Source organism: Bufo gargarizans, chromosome 2, assembly GCF_014858855.1.
Source record: "Bufo gargarizans isolate SCDJY-AF-19 chromosome 2, ASM1485885v1, whole genome shotgun sequence".
Taxonomy (NCBI): domain Eukaryota; kingdom Metazoa; phylum Chordata; class Amphibia; order Anura; family Bufonidae; genus Bufo; species Bufo gargarizans.
In genome coordinates this window covers 391,232,356-391,250,105 of record NC_058081.1, presented here as the reverse complement: position 1 = coordinate 391,250,105, position 17,750 = coordinate 391,232,356, and the positions used below count along the sequence as shown (strand labels likewise).

The 17,750-nt window shown below is 42.8% G+C and overlaps 1 protein-coding gene across 1 annotated transcript in view; it reads right to left on the bottom strand.

The window, feature by feature from the left end:
• Nucleotides 1–17,750, bottom strand: part of LOC122928207 — a 157,605-nt gene that overhangs the window by 64,765 nt on the left and 75,090 nt on the right. The window contains exon 6 of the mRNA XM_044280806.1: nt 6,268–6,451. Within this exon, the coding sequence (XP_044136741.1) occupies nt 6,268–6,451 (184 nt within the window). The remainder of the gene's footprint in view (nt 1–6,267; nt 6,452–17,750) is intronic.

Below are 17,750 nucleotides of genomic sequence, written 5' to 3'. Positions count from 1 at the left end.
ACACTTAGGCCTCTTTCACACTACAGTTTTTTGCGTTCCGTATACGGTCCGTTTTTTGCGTTCCGTATACGGTCCGTTTTTTGCGTTCCGTATACGGTCCGTATACGGAACCATTCATTTCAATGGTTCCGCAAAAAAACGGAATGTGTTCCGTATGCATTCCGTTTCCGTATTTCCGTTTTTCCGTTCCGTTGAAAAGATAGAACATGTCCTATATTTGGCTGCAAATCACAGTCCGTGGCTCCATTCAAGTCAATGGGTCCGCAAAAAAAACGGAACACATACGGAAATGCATCCGTATGTCTTCCGTTTCCGTTCCGTTTTTTGCGGAACCATCTATTGAAAATGTTATGCCCAGCCCAATTTTTTATATGAAATTACTGTATACTGTATTTGCCATACGGAAAAACGGAACGGAACAACGGAACGGAAACGGAACCACAACGGAAGCAAAAAACGGAACAACGGATCCGTGAAAAACGGAATGCAAAACACTGAATTCAACATACTGTAGTGTGAAAGAGGCCTTAGGCTGAGTTCACACGAGCGTGACAGATTTGGTCCGGATGCGTTCAGGGTGCGTTCAGTTAAACTCGCACCATTTTGCAAGCAAGTTCAGTCAGTTTTGGCTGCAATTGCGTTTAGTTGTTCAGTTTTTTCCGCGCGGGTGCAATGCGTTTTGATGCGTTTTTCACGCGCGTGATAAAAAACTGAAGGTTTACAAACAACATCTCCTAGCAACCATCAGTGAAAAACGCATTGCATCCGCACTTGCTTGCAGATGCAATGCGTTATTAACGCAGCCCCATTCACTTCTATGGGGCCAGGGCTGCGTGAAAAACGCAGAATATAGAACATGCTGCGATTTTAAAGCATTGCAGAAGTGATGCATGAAAAAAAAATGCTCATGTGCACAGCCCCATTGAAATGAATGGGTCAGGATTCAGTGCAGGTGCAATGCGTTCACCTACTGCATTGCACCCGCGCGGAAATCTCGCCCGTGTGAACTCAGCCTTAAACTTCTGTTTCCTAATCGTGTGCCTGTGCTGGTTTATGCGTGTGTTGACATCCCAGTTGCAGCACGTATTGTGGCCCTACTCTGAAGGGCTGTTATCCATGCTACAATTGTGTTAATTCCCCCTACACGATACGGGGTGAATCCTTTCTAAATCCTGCCTCGGGCAAAACAATTAGAATTCAACAGTACTTGACGTGTGATTCTGCGTTTGTAATTTATTTGTTATCATGTCTGTGGGGAAACCACTTGGGATGTCAAAACACGCCTAAACCAGTACAGGTACACGATTAGGAAACAGAAGTTGGATTTACCCTTGTCCAAACATTTTAAAGATGCAGGACACAATGAGCGTGATTTAAAATTTAGAATATTAGAACAAGTACCTTTGTCCAGAAGGGGGCGGGGATAGGATTATGCGTTTAAAAAGAAGAGAGCTATATTGGATTTTTGAGCTACAGACTCTCAAACCCAGAGGCCTTAATGTTGAATTCAAGGTAACATGAATATCTTTCCATTTTTTCATTTTTTTCCCCTTCTCCCCCACCCTCTTTTCGATTCTTCTGTGGATTTCTCTCCTCTATTCTCTCGTATATGTTTTTTTATATTTGCAGCATTATGATCTATTTTAACAGTTTATTCTGTTTTTATACAGATGGATATACAAATGTTGATATCAATGGATTGCCTCCTTGGAAGCTACAAGACAGCAGGATCGACAGGCTGATATGGACAATTACAATTTTCAGTTTCTTTTTTTTGCGTTTTATGCGTGTAATTGTAATAGGCAATGGGATGCCACAATCAGGAATAGACCACATATATTTTGTTGGTGATTGGGGTCGTATACACAGTATGCATTGCCCTTTTTATGGGGGGGATGGGACTGTGTCTACTGAACCTATAATTTATTATATAGCCTTGTGAGGATGGATGGTGTGACAGAGTGGTCCAGGAGAGGGATTAAGATGCAGGGTCACGTAATAGTGACACTAACATCCACTTTACCCAAAAGGGCACATTGTCTCCAGCCAGGTGACCACTGGGGGGGGGGGGGGGGTGACTTTGTGCCCCCTGGATAAGTATGCGTCCGTGAATGGTATGGTGAGTGTGCCATGACGTAATATACATGACGAATAAATCACCTGTAACTGATGAATTATTGATATATAAGGCTATGAGGGCGATTATAGAGGGTGATGATGGCGAGATGCTATTAGCCCGTTTATATTGTAGCCTGTTTTCCTTTTCAAAGCTAATATTGTGGAATTAACTGCTCTGTTTTAAATGGCGGTCATGTGACAGGATCATGTGATCGGAATATTGCATCCACCTCCTTATGGGCTTGAGCATGCTCAGTTGATATCTATTACTGGGTCGCCATCTTGGTTGTGGTTTCGGATGTCCTCTATGCGATATGTTAATCTCGCGGGATGAGAAGTACTCCACGCCTGCGCAGTATATGGTTTCTTTGACGCCGATCAGGTCCTGCCGTCTCAAGCTACATGTGAGAACCTTGGATAATGAGCTATTTGTTTTTAATAAGCACAATTATGTACACCTGTGATTGGATGTTTGTTAATGAAGGGTATTTTATGATATGGATTGTAACACATATATTCATTTATGTAATATTAGCACATTGCACTTTATATACGATTGTTTGGATATGTTTGATAAAAAAAGCTATGTATACTTTGTTCAAATCACTTTGGAATCATGGATTTTAAAATAGTTTTTAAGGATATTGACACTTAATCATGTAACCACCATGTTAATTATGTATGCTATTTAAGCACCTGATTTTGCACTGTGTACTATGGTTTGACAAAGGCTCCATGGAGTGAGCTGAAAAGTTGCTATCACATGGGTTAATAAATTACCCACTGCTTGACACGGACACCAGTGTGCTGCCTTGCTCTTTTTTTGATTCATCTGATTAGATAGATAATATAATACTTCATAGACCCGGTTGTTAGGAATGTAGCGATACCAAATTTGTCCATTTTTTTACAATTTTTAAATGCGTTCATTAGAGGAAATAGATGCTTTTCTACATCTGAAACTTAATTTTTTTTTTATACAACCCTTTTTTTAAGCTTCTGCAATATCCTGGTTTCTGCAGTCACATGATTGTTGGGGCCAAAACTGAAAGTTGCATAGTGCTTCCTGATCTGTATACACAGTGCTCATTCAGCACTGTGTATACAGTGATCTAGAAGGCAGGGACAACGAAGAACTGTCCCTGCCTTGTCGATGGGGTGCCCTGCTGTCACTGACAGTAGGCCTCCCATCCAGAAGCTGCACAATTAGCTTGCAAATGCGATCTATGAACAAACGTTCCAGAATGTCAGTTCACAGATAAGTCTTGACCGTCCAAACATTTATAGTCAATGGACGGTTGGGAACTGGCTAAAAATAAACGTGGATTGCATCAAAATGAAAATTTTAAGAAAAATTGAAAATTTCCAAATTTCTATTTCTCTACTTTTATAATAGATAGTAATACCTCCAAAAATAGTTATTACTTTACATTTCCCATATGTCTACTTCATGTTTGGATCATTTTGTGAATGCCATTTTATATTTTGGGGACGTTAGAAGGCTTAAAAGTTTAGAAGCGAATCTTGAAATTTTTCAGAAAATTTCCAAAACCCACTTTTTAAGGACCAGTTCAGGTCTGAAGTCACTTTGTGAGGCTTACATAATAGAAACCACCCAAACATGACCCCATTATAGAAATTACACCCCTCAAGTTATTCAAAACAGATTTTTACTAACTTTGTTCCACAAGAATTAAAGGAAAATGGAGATGAAATTTCAGAATTTCACTTTTTTTGCATATTTTCCATTTTCATCAATTTTTTCCAGTAACAAAGCAAGGGTAAACAGCCAAACAAAACACAATATTTATTACCCTGATACTGCTGTCTGGGCACATGGCAGGGCGCAGAAGGAAAGGAATGCCATATGGTTTTTGGAGGGCCATGTCATATTTGAAGACCCCCTGTTGCACCTCAAAAAAATTACCCCATTTTGGAAACTACAGGATAAGGTGGCAGTTTTTTGGGTACTATGTTAGGGTACATAGGATTTTTGGTTGCTCTATATTACACTTTTTGTGAGGCAAAGTAACAAAAAAAACTTTTTTAGCACCATTTTTATTTTTTGTTATTAACAATGTTCATATGACAGGTTAGATCATGAGCTTTTTTTTCTAGAGCAGATTGTTACAGATGCGACAATACCAAATATGACTACTTGTTTTGGTTGTTTATTTACGTTTTACATAATAAAGCATGATTTTTTTAGTGTCTCCATATTCTGAAAGACATATTTATTTTTATTTTTCGGCGACTGTCTTATGTAGGGTCTAATTTTTTGTGGAATGAGATTTTTTTATTGATACAATTTTGGAGTGTGTATGACTTTTTGATCGCTTGGTATTACACTTTTTATGATGTAAGGTGAAAAAAATGGCTTTACTTTTATTTTTTACTGTGTTCACCTGAGGGGTAGGTCATGTGATATTGTTATACAACAGGTGATTACGGACGCGCCGATACCTAATATGTTTATTTTTTTTATTTATTAAAGTTTTACACAATAACAGCATTTTTGAAACATTTTTGAAACAAAGAAAATCATGTTTTAGTGTCTCCATATTCTGAGAGCAATAGTTTTTTTTAGTTTTTTTTTGTGTGTTTGTCTTAGGTAGGATCTAATTTTTTGCGGGATGAGATAATGGATTGATTGGTATGATTTTGGGGTGCGAATGACTTTTTGATTGCTTGGTATTACACTTTCTGTTTTGTAAGGTGACAAAATAGCTTTTTTTGCACCGTTTTTATTTTTTTACGGTGTTCATCTGAGGGGTTAACTCATTTTATATTTTTATAGAGCAGGTCGTTAATACCTAATATGTCTACTTTTTTTATTTATTAAAGTTTTATACACTAATATTTTTTAAACAAAAAAATAAATCATGTTTTGGTGTCTTCATAGTCTGAGAGCCATAGTTTTTTTTTATTTTTTGGGCGATTGTTTTAGGTAGGGGCTAATTTTTTGCGGGATAAGGTGATGGTTAGATTGATACTATTTTGGTGGGGAAATGCCTTTTTGATCGTTTGGTGTTGCACTTTTAGTGATGTAAGTTGACAAAAAAAATGTTTTTATAGCACAGTTTTTATTTCATTTTTTTGACAGTGTTCATCTGAAGGGTTAGATCATGTGATATTTTTATAGAGCCAGTCTGTACGAACGCGGCAATATATAATATGTCTACTTTTCTTTTTCCCTATTTTTTACAAATTTTTTTTACTTAACTTTTTTTTTTCACTTTATTTTACTTTTTATATTTGTCCCACTTTGGGACTTCACCTTTTCAGGGTTTTATCAGTGAGAGGCTGACAGTTGCCTAGGAGACCCAGCGCTCAGTCTGGATCTCCTGGGCTTCTGTAGGCTGGCAGTCCGATGCCAGTGTAAGGCATCGGGGCTGCCATGGCAACCATCGACCCCCCCCCCTGCTAGCACAGCACGGGGGGGCTATGGAGTCAGAGCCCCCTCAATCTGTATAACCCGTACGTGCGGCGGTCAGCGCTGACTGCCACACGTGAAAGGGTTAATACGGCTATCAGTAACAGCTAGGCCCGTGCTGCGGATCGGGCGGGTGCAGCTCCTACACCTGCCCGATCCCATCACGTACATGCACGTGAGGATGCGGCAGAGAGATGCATTCGCTCACGTACATGTACGTGATGATGCGGGAAGGGGTTAATCAACTTCAAGAATTTCTTGCCATTTTGCTTCTGCAGAGTGTGTGTAAGGTCTTCATCTAACGATGGTGTTGAAGATCTAACAAAAATCTGAGCACTGCTCCTGTTCCTGACAGCTCTATCCTGTCCCTCCACTTCTGTCAGTGCTAGACATAGTAGCAGGAGGTTGCACTTGGTAGATGTGTGTGGAAAATAGTGAGTAGTCAAGAAAGACAGCACACACACAAAGAGGTTTGCATGGTGAAAATGGCAGAATCCTGGAGACACAAATCCAGCATGCATTACTGTGAGGGAGGGACTGAATAAAGACTGTAGACTGAAACCTAGTGAAACTTTTTCAACTCACGGTAACCACTAACCTATATAAAAAAAAAATTCTCCATGTCAAAGGTATCTATCTAGTATGTAAGCAAGTGTAAGTTTCCAACAATTCCATTTACAGAGATTGAAATCAGGTTTACATGACATTTTACTTACAACATCCCCAGATCGCGGGTCTAGAACCAGTGGTTGACTACTTCCGCTGGTGATCCATACTGTTTTTAAAGAAGGTACATAACACATGCCAGTGATTTCACCCATGAACTGTTGAAGCCTCTGAATCAGTTGACCATCTTGTGACCAAACTCCAACTGTTTGATCAAACGATCCTGTCAAAAACCTGTAAAAATTTGCAGAAAAAAAGTGTTACATTTTGGGTGAAGATGGACTTACAGTATAGACGTGGGCATTTCCAGATCCATCTTTGAGAAGATAAAAGAAGAGAGGAAGATATAAATAATAAAGGACACCTGTTTATTTCACAATTCAAGCATTCTCATATTATTATTTTTTTACGTCAAAATCAGGAATGGAAATAGAAATATACTTTTCCATATATTTTTCCATACTTAGGATCGTCTCTTACTTTGACGTAATAAAACGGCTAAAATACTGATCATATATTAGTGTAAATGAGGCCTTAGGTTGTATTTTCATATGCTGTATGGCATCAGTAGTGTTCCAGGTAGCCAGTTATTGTGTACCAGACCACACACCATGCAGTACCTTGCTGCATTCCAATATTAGGGAGAATACACCCTAATATTTCTCTTTCCAATTATCAAAGTTAAATCCTTTATAAATAAGAGTTGTGGGGATTCACTTTGGTAGTTAGGATTAGCGGATGCAGTATAGAGGCAAAGTACACAGTTCTTGAATCAAACACAGTGGTGTTTATTCACACATTAGTGTATAACGAAATGCAGATAAGGTGTCTCACAAAACGCAGGTGGCTTGGTGTTTGTTCACACACAAGGAAAGTCCATAAACAATAAAAGTCACCTTTTCTCCTGGGTGTTAATTCACACCCTGTTAGCAGTTCAGCCTCATCAAGTCCATAGGCAGCCTGTTCGCCTTTAGAGGGGCCTGAGTCCTCCAGCCCGGCTCAAACCTCAAATTCACAGCACACAGACTCCTGAGCTCCACTGTCAGAGGGAGGTAAATCAACCACACCTGGCAGTGCTGACTGGTTTTTATGCCTGGCAAAACCCGGCCTGGAACTGTCTCTTACTTCACCGAGGCCAGGAACCTCAGTGACACATACCTTCCATCCACGATGATTCCAGGTACCTTCTTACAGTGTATAAAGTTGAAAATGTAGCTTAATACTTACTCAAGTGTTAATATATATATATATATATATATATATTTACAGTTGTGTCCAAAAGTTTTGAGAATGACACAAATATTAGTTTTCACAAAGTTTGCTGCTAAACTGCTTTTAGATATTTGTTTCAGTTGTTTCTTTGATGTAGTGAAATATAATTACACGCACTTCATACGTCTCAAAGGTTTTTATCGACAATTACATGACATTTATGCAAAGAGCCAGTATTTGCAGTGTTGGCCCTTCTTTTTCAGGACCTCTGCAATTCGACTGGGCATGCTCTCAATCAACTTCTGGGCCAATTCCTGACTGATAGCAACCCATTCTTTCATAATAACTTCTTGGAGTTTGTCAGAATTAGTGGGTTTTTGTTTTTCCACCCGCCTCTTGAGGATTAACCACAAGTTCTCAATGGGATTAAGATCTGGGGAGTTTCCAGGCCATGGACCCAAAATGTCAATGTTTTGGTCCCCGAGCCACTTAGTTATCACTTTTGCTTTATGGCACGGTGCTCCATCATGCTGGAAAATGCATTGTTCTTCACCAAACTGTTGTTGGATTGTTGGAAGAAGTTGTTGTTGGAGGGTGTTTTGGTACCATTCTTTATTCATGGCTGTGTTTTTGGGCAAAATTGTGAGTGAGCCCACTCCCTTGGATGAGAAGCAACCCCACACATCAATGGTCTCAGGATGCTTTACTGTTGGCATGACACAGGACTGATGGTAGTGCTCACCTTTTCTTCTCCGGACAAGCCTTTTTCCTGATGCCCCAAACAATCGGAAAGAGGCTTCATCGGAGAATATGACTTTGCCCCAGTCCTCAGCAGTCCATTCACCATATTTTCTGTAGAAGATCAATCTGTCCCTAATGTTTTTTTTGGAGAGAAGTGGCTTCTTTGCTGCCCTTCTTGACACCAGGCCATCTTCCAAAAGTCTTTGCCTCACTGTGCGTGCAGATGCACTCACACCTGCCTGCTGCCATTCCTGAGCAACCTCTGCACTGGTGGCACTCCGATCCTGCAGCTGAATCCTCTTTAGGAGACGATCCTGGTGCTTGCTGGACTTTCTTAGACGCCCTGAAGCCTTCTTAACAAGAATTGAACCTCTTTCCTTGAAGTTCTTGATGATCCTATAAATTGTTGATTGAGGTGCAATCTTAGTAGCCACAATATCCTTGCCTGTGAAGCAATTTTTATGCAAAGCAATGATGGCTGCACGCGTTTCTTTGCAGGTCACCATGGATAACAATGGAAGAACAATGATTTCAAGCATCACCCTCCTTTTAACAGGTCAAGTCTGCCATTTTAACACAATCATCCTGACATAATGTGCCAGTCAACATTCTCACCTGAGTTAATGACGATGACGATTACTGAAATGATCTCAGCAGGTCCTTTAATGACAGCAATGAAATGCAGTGGAAAGTTGTTTTTGGGATTAAGTTAATTTTCATGGCAAAGAAGGACTATGCAATTTATCTGATCACTCTTCATAACATTCTGGAGTATATGCAAATTGCTATTATAAAAACTTAAGCAGCAACTTTTCCAATTTTCTATATTTATGTAGTTCTCAAAACTTTTGGCCACGACTGTGTATATATATATATATATATATATATATATATATATATATATGTATATACAAACCGGATTCCCAAAAAGTTGGGACACTAAACAAATTGTGAATAAAAACTGAATGCAATGATGTGGAGATGGCAAATGTCAATATTTTATTTGTAATAGAACGTAGATGACAGATCAAACGTTTAATCCGAGTAAATGTATCATTTTAAAGGAAAAATACGTTGATTCAAATTTTCATGGTGTCAACAAATCCCCAAAAAGTTGGGACAAGTACCAATAAGAGGCTGGAAAAAGTAAATTTGAGCATAACGAAGAGCTGGAAGACCAATTAACACTAATTAGGTCAATTGGCAACATGATTTGGTATAAAAAGAGCTTCTCAGAGTGGCAGTGTCTCTCAGAAGCCAAGATGGGTAGAGGATCACCAATTCCCACAATGTTGCGCAGAAAGATAGTGGAGCAATATCAGAAAGGTGTTACCCAGCGAAAAATTGCAAAGACTTTGCATCTATCATCATCAACTGTGCATAACATCATCCGAAGATTCAGAGAATCTGGAACAATCTCTGTGCGTAAGGGTCAAGGCAGTAAAACCATACTGGATGCCCGTGATCTCCGGGCCCTTAAACGACACTGCACCACAAACAGGAATGCTACTGTAAAGGAAATCACAGAATGGGCTCAGGAATACTTCCAGAAACCATTGTCAGTGAACACAATCCACCGTGCCATCCGCCGTTGCCAGCTGAAACTCTACAGTGCAAAGAAGAAGCCATTTCTAAGCAAGATCCACAAGCTCAGGCGTTTTCACTGGGCCAGGGATCATTTAAAATGGAGTGTGGCAAAATGGAAGACTGTTCTGTGGTCAGACGAGTCACGATTCGAAGTTCTTTTTGGAAATCTGGGACGCCATGTCATCCGGACCAAAGAGGACAAGGACAACCCAAGTTGTTATCAACGCTCAGTTCAGAAGCCTGCATCTCTGATGGTATGGGGTTGCATGAGTGCGTGTGGCATGGGCAGCTTGCATGTCTGGAGAGGCACCATCAATGCAGAAAAATATATTCAGGTTCTAGAACAACATATGCTCCCATCCAGACGTCATCTCTTTCAGGGAAGACCGTGCATTTTTCAACAAGATAATGCCAGACCACATTCTGCATCAATCACAACATCATGGCTGCTTAGAAGAAGGATCCGGGTACTGAAATGGCCAGTCTGCAGTCCAGATCTTTCACCTTTAGAGAACATTTGGCGCATCATAAAGAGGAAGGTGCAACAAAGAAGGCCCAAGACGATTGATCAGTTAGAGGCCTGTATTAGACAAGAATGGGAGAGCATTCCTATTTCTAAACTTGAGAAACTGGTCTCCTTGGTCCCCAGACGTCTGTTGAGTGTTGTAAGAAGAAGGGGAGATGCCACACAGTGGTGAAAATGGCCTTGTCCCAACTTTTTGGGGATTTGTTGACACCATGAAATTCTGATTCAACATATTTTTCCCTTAAAATGGTACATTTTCTCAGTTTAAACTTTTGTTCCGTGATTTATGTTCTATTCTGAATAAAATATTAGAAGTTGGCATCTCCACATCATTGCATTCAGTTTTTATTCACAATTTGTATAGTGTCCCAACTTTTTTGGAATCTGGTTTGTATATATATATATATATATATTTATATATATATATATATATATATATAGTAAGGGGTTACACTCTCAGGCTGGCCGGCGATGACAGATTCTCTTGCAGACCACAGGGTTAAAGTCCAAATGCTGCTTTATTTATCACACTCCGACAATACAGGCAACCCCAGTTATAATTCACTGGGTAAGGTGAAGGACCAGCACCACAAACATAAACCAAACTAAAATAAACACCTGCCCGTCTGGGCCCTGGCTAATACAGTAAGGATCCTAGCTCACCTATTGAACACAGGTCACACAGAGAACTCAGCTTCTCTAGCCAGCAGCACAGCCAGCTTCCTAGGCTTTCTCCAGGAATTCCTCTCCCCAGACTGACAGCCTGGACTGTGCTTTATTTCCCCTTGATGATCCCAGCTGGCTTCAGCTGGGATCCCTCAGGCTAGGGGAAAACCTGTCCTGGATTTTATTTACCTCACCCAGTTGAGGAAGCTGGGTGGGATATACACCCCTTCCAGGACTTTACCATACACTTTTCTGTTCACTTTACCACAATATATATATATATATATATATATATATATATATATATATATACACATACATATATATATATATATATATATATATATGTATTCTATGCATCCGAGGGGTGAGGTTATTGATGGCAAGTATGTGTCACTGAGGTTGCTGCTCTCAGTGATGTAAATCCCGGATGTAAATGGCAACCAGTGATGTTAGATTGCTGAGTTTGTGGTAACTGGAATTTGGGTCTGGGATTTAGGAGTGACTGAAGAGTTTGGGTGGGAAGGTCATTCCCATACTCCATCTCATGTGTTACCACCTCACCCAGCTGGAAGCTAATTTAAAATACACACTGTCAGTGTGTGTGTGGTGTTGGTCTGAAGAGGACTTGGGAGCATTCCTCTCCACAGTGTTCCAGAGGAGAGTAAATACAAGACTAGAGTTGAGCGGACACCTGGATGTTCGGGTTCGACGAGTTTGGCCGAACTTCACAAAAAAGTTCGAGTTCAGGACCCGAACTTGACCCCGAACCTGAACCCCATTGAAGTCAATGGGGACCTGAACTTTTAAGCACTAAAATGGCTGCAAAAATGTCATGGAAAGGGCTAGAGGGCTGCAAATTCCAGCAAAATGTGGTTAAGAGCATGGCAAGTGTTCTGCAAACAAAAGTGGATATTACTTTAAATAATATAAAATACGTAAAAATAAAAAATAATAATCGTGATCTAGGAGGACGAGGTCCATATAGAGTAGGAGGTTGAGGAGGCGGTGGATGTGGCAGTGTAGGTGGAAGCGGCGGTGGAGGAGGAGGAGGTAGCCTACACAGTTTTGGGGTTTTATATTTATTTATATTTTTTTTAATTGGTGTACACCCCATTAGGAAATATAACCTGTGATAACCCCCTCCAGCCGTGCTAAGCACACGTTCAGACAATACACTGGCTGCAGGGAAGGCCAGCACCTCCAAGGCGTAAAGGGCAACTCAGGCCATGTGCCCAATTTGGAGACCCAGGAGTTGAAGGGGGCAGACCCATCATTCAGTACGTGTAGGCGTGTGCATATATACTGCTCCACCATGTCACACGTCCCAGTGATGTTCACGATCCAATTGGATATCTTCTCTATCAATTTTCAATGTTCTTTTATGTGCCTACCATGGTGATCACTGGTGGTGGGGATTCAGGGTTTCAAGCCGGAGAGGGAGCCTGAGAAAGGGATACCACATCCAAGGGAGGTCAATGAATGAAATTAAATGTAATCGAGCGGAAATGTGGGACAAAGTATTGAAGCATAAGCTTCCAAGTTAAGGAGGGGGTAGTGAAGATAAATAACAATACAGGACTCTTAAGATGCCCTGTTATTGAAATGATTAATACAAAATTATAGGGAATGTCACTGTGGTATTTTGGATTTGGAAATGTTAGCCAGGAGAGGCCCTGCTGCCTCTTTGTTGACTCTAGATAACTTCTGCCTGATCGCACGTCCCTGTGACGTCCACCATCCATTTGGATATCTTCTCTTATCAACTTTCGATGTTCTTTTCTGAGCCTACCATGTTGATCACGGTTATAGGCGAATCAGGCTTCCACACCTGAGAGGGAGCGTGAGAAAGAGAGACCACATCCAAGGGAGTTTAATTGTTTCAAATTAAATATGATAGAGTGGAAATATGGGACAAAGTATTGAAGCGCAAATGTGGGACAACTTGTTTAAGTTTAAGCATTGAATGAAATGAGGTGGCGCGCATGAATTAAAGAAGAATTTCTGTAATTTTATTCCCTGTCACCTATGCAGAGCAGGGGTTTCTATTCGGCAAAATTTGAAAAATGTCACCTGACAATGTAACAGACGATTTTTTAAAATTGATGTTCCTGTCACCTATGGAGAGTTGCCCCAATGTTGATCACAGTTATCGGCGAATCAGGCTTCCACGCCGGAGAGGGAGCATGAGAAAGAGAGACCACACCCAAGGGAGAAAAATGGATTAATCTTTTTAGAAATATGGGAAAAGTTATTGAAGCACAAATGTGGGACAAATTATTGAAGCGCAAATGTGGGGCAAATTATTAAAGCGCAAATGTGGGGCAAATTATTAAAGCGCAAATGTGGGACAAATTATTAAAGCGCAAATGTGGGACAAATTATTGAAGCACAAATGTGGGACAACTTGTTAAAGTTTAAGCATTGAATGAAAGGAGGTGGCATGCATCAATTAAAGAAGAATTTCAGAAATTTTATTCCCTGTCACCTATGCAAAGCAGGTGCTTGTTTGCTTCTAAAATTGTAAAATGTCAACCCAAGAATGTAACAGAAAAATTAGTGAAATTTATTAACCTGTCAACTAGGTAGAGGAGGGGTATATTACACCCAATTATTAGTGAATTTCACCTGAAAATGTAACAGACAAATTAGTGATTTTTTTTAACCTGTCTACTAGGTATAGCAGTAGTACATCACACCCAAAAATTTGGTGAATTTCACCAGAAAATGTAACAAAGTAGTGAAATGACATAAAATAAAATACGTACAAAAAATTTGATTTATGAGGTGTAGGTCCATATGGGAGTAGGAGTTTGAGGAGGCAGTGGACTTAGTGGTGTAGGTGGAAGCAGCGTTGGAGGAGGAAGAGGTAGTTAACACTGGCTTTTGGTTTTAATAAAAAAAAAAAAATCGGGTACACTCCAAAAGAGTGTGAAATATCCAAAATAAAAGAATGAGCAATTGCGCTGCAGTATACCAATGGCTGGTTAAGGCAGGTATACATGTCTATTCAGCACAAGGTACGGACAAGTCCTGTGGGATCTATGCCTGGTTCATTTTAATGAACATGAGCTTGTCCACATTGGCTGTGGTCAGGCGGCAGCGCTTGTCTGTAATAACGCCCCCCTGCCGTGCTAAACACCCGTTCAGATAACACACGGGCTGCAGGGCAGGCCAGCACCTCCAAGGCGTAAAGGGCAAGCTCAGGCCATGTGCCCAATTTGGAGACCCAGAAGTTGAAGGGGGCAGACCCGTCATTCAGTACGTGTAGGCGTGTGCACACATACTGCTCCATCATGTTGGTGAAATGCTGCCTCCTGCTAAGACGTTCCATATCAGCTGGTGGTGCTGGTTGTTGTGGTGTGCTGACAAAGCTTTTCCACATTTCGGCCATGCTAACCCTGCCTTCTGTGGTGCTGGCGGTGCCCCAGCTGCGTTCGTCCTCTGCCTTCGTCTTGTGCTTCCACTGTGCCTCCGCTGTCAGATGGGAATGCCACCAGCAGCGCGTCTACCAGCGCGTGCTTGTACTCGTGCATCATAAGATCACGCTCCAGTGAGGGAATTAAGGATTGTATCTTGTCCTTGTAACGGGGATCCAGCAAAGTGGCCACCCAGTAATCAGCACAAGTTAAAATGTGGGCAACTCGGCGGTCGTTGTGGAGACACTGCAGCATGTAATCGCTCATGTGTCCCAGGCTACCCAGAGGCAATGAAAAGCTGTCCTCTGTGGGAGGTGTATTGTCTGTGTCCTCTGTATCCCCCCATCCACGCACCAGTGATGGCCATGAGCTGGTCTGGGTGCCACCCTGCTGTGAACATGGTTCCACCTCCTCCTTCTCCTCATCCTCCACCTCGTCATCCCTCAGAACTGTGCCCTGGCTGGACAATTGTGTACCTGGCGTTTGTGGGTGCAGGAACCCACCCTCGGAGCCACTTGTGAATGACTGGCTGGAAACCCCACGAAATGATCCCTCTTCCTCCTCCTCCTTTGCCACATTCTCTTCCATCATTGCCAGCAGCGTTCTTTCAAGGAGGTATAAAAGTGGGATAGTAACGCTGAAAACAGCCTTATCGGCACTGGCCAAGTTGGTGGAGTACTCGAAACAGCGCAACAAGGAACACAGGTCTCGCATGGAGGCCCAGCCATTGGTGGTGAAGTGGTGCTGTTCCGCAGAGCAACTCACCCGTCCATGCTGCAGCTGAAACTCCACTATCGCCTGCTGCTGCTCGCACAGTCTGGCCAGCATGTGCAAGGTGGAGTTCCACCTTGTGGGCACGTCGTATATGCAGCACTGACAGGTGAGCAGCAGCAGGGTGAGAATGTTGAAAGCGCGCACAGATGGCCCGCACTTTATGCAGCAGCTCTGACATATCGGGGTAATTTTTAAGGAATCTCTGCACCCCCAAATTCAGCACATGCGCCAATCAAGGGATGTGCGTCAAACCGACTAGTCCCAGAGCTGCTACGAGATTTCGCCCATTATCGCACACCACCAGGTCGGGCTTGAGGCTGACTGGTACCAACCACTCATCGGTCTGTTGTTCAAGTCCCGTCCACAGCTCCTGCACTGTGTGGGGTTTGTCCCCCAAACAGATAAGTTTTAAAACTGCCTGCTGTCGTTTACCCCTGGCTGTACTGAAGTTGGTGGTGAAGGTGTTACGCTGACCGGATGAGGAGCCGGTAGAGGAGAAGGAAGCAATCCTCGGTGGTGGAAGGACATGCGCCAAACTGCTATCCGCCTCAGGCCAGCCGCCACTGCATTTACCCAGTGTGTTGTTATGGAGATATAACGGCCCTGACGTTGCGCAGTGCACACCTGCTTTTGTCCCCCACTTGGTTGTGCAGGGAAGGGATGGCTCGCCTGGAAAAATAGTGGCGGCTGGGCACAACGTACTGTGGCACAGCCACCGCCATAAGGCCTTTAAAACTCTCCGTCTCCACCAGACGGAATGACAGCATTTCAAAGGCCAGTAATTTTGAAATGCTGGCATTCAGGGCTAGGGATCGCGGGTGGGTAGGGGGGTACTTTCTCTTCCTCTCCAGTGTTTGGGAGATGGAGAGCTGAACGCTTCCGTGGGACAGTGTGGAGATGCTTGGTTACCAGGTGGTGGTGTTTCTGGCAGATACTCTGTTTGCGGGGTGGCAGGTGGCACTGTCACTCCAGAGGTGGATGAAGAGGGCGTGACTGCAGCAGAAAAGGAAGCAGGAGGAGCCAGAGACCTTTCTTGGTTTTTGAGGTGTCTACTCCACTGCAGCTCGTGCTTTGCACTTTAATGCCTGTTCATGCAGGTTGTGCTCAGGTTGAGAATGTTTATGCCTCGCTTCAGGCTCTGATTGCACAGCGTGCAAACCACTCGTGTCTTGTTGTCAGCACATTGTCTGAAGAACTGCCACGCCAGGAAACTCCTTGGAGCTGGCTTTGGTGTGCTCGGTCCCTTGCTGCGGTGGGCAGTAGCAGGCATACTGTCTAGGGGATGGCCGCTCCGCTTTTGCACTGTAAGAGGCAGCCCTGATCATCCAGCAACATTTACAACACATATTTATATAGCAGACTGTCATGTTTCCCTCCAGCCACCAGAGGCCACTGTGGCTGAGTAGGACAGGGTGAGGAGTTGTTTCCAGAGGACAAGGAGTTAAGTGTTTTTCCCGGGCTGAGCAGGGAGCCTGGGCTGAAGGTGTCTGAGTACACAGGAAGAAGGACGCTGTGCACTGAGAGGGACATCCACAGGGAAGATTAGAGTGATTGCTCCCTGCCTGCTGACACAGTATCTGGGACATTAGAGTGTGTTTGCTCTCTGACTGAGCTGATGTGTCCTGGTGTAGAAGAGAGACTGCTGTAGTGTGAGGCACTTACCAGAGGAACTGTGAGTGAATTCCAGGCCCTGCCTGATTACACGTCCAGAGCTGCTGATTATCTCTAACCAGAGTTACAGAGACTACAAAGAGAGGCCAGAGCTGAGCCACGCTGAAGCAAGCAAGCAAGCAACCAGATCGGGACCCAGACTGTACCTGCCTGCATGTGCCGGACACCGAACTGTGAGTGCACTGATGCTAACCTGAGCTAGGGCATAGTGGAATAGGATTTAGTTTAGTGCACCGTAGAGGTGCACCCCGGGTAGCGGGGACAGATAGGACTACCTAGAAGAGAGTAGCCTGCTATTGTCTGTACTTGTGTTTGTGATTCATTTGTGTTCTTTATGCAAACTTCCATTATCTTTATTGTGAATTCCCAAGCTGTTCATATTGTAAATCTGCTTCTCCGGCAGTTAGAGTTCTCTTTTAATAAAGCCGGTTTCTACTTCAGCCTCCTTGTCTGCTGCACTGTACTTGAGTCCTGCTCTACGGTCTCTTCCTCTGCTGACCGTTACAAGTGGCGCTGCGAGCAGGGTACAGTCACAGAGATGGAGGCGGCTGAAGGCAATGTGCATGATGTTAATGTGAGTACCTCAGGCAATGGTGGAACCCTTGCAAGGGCCCTTCCTATTGGCACGTTGTTCAACTTGCTACCCAAATTTGATGGCCAGAACATGACACTGTCAGACTGGGTGACAAGGTTACAGAGTGCTGTTAGGATTTACAATGTCAGCCCAGAACTACAAGTAGAAATTGCTTTGGCCGCTCTCGAGGGTGAGGCCCGAAGAAATGTTCTCCTACAACCAGAAGCCACGCGCAATACATTGCAAGAGATGGTGAGATTCCTGGAAGAAATATATGGGGAAACAGCCAGTGCAGGGCACCTCCGGGCGAAGTTTTTTTACCGGATTCAACGGGAAGACGAAGGTGTCTCTCAGTACGCTACA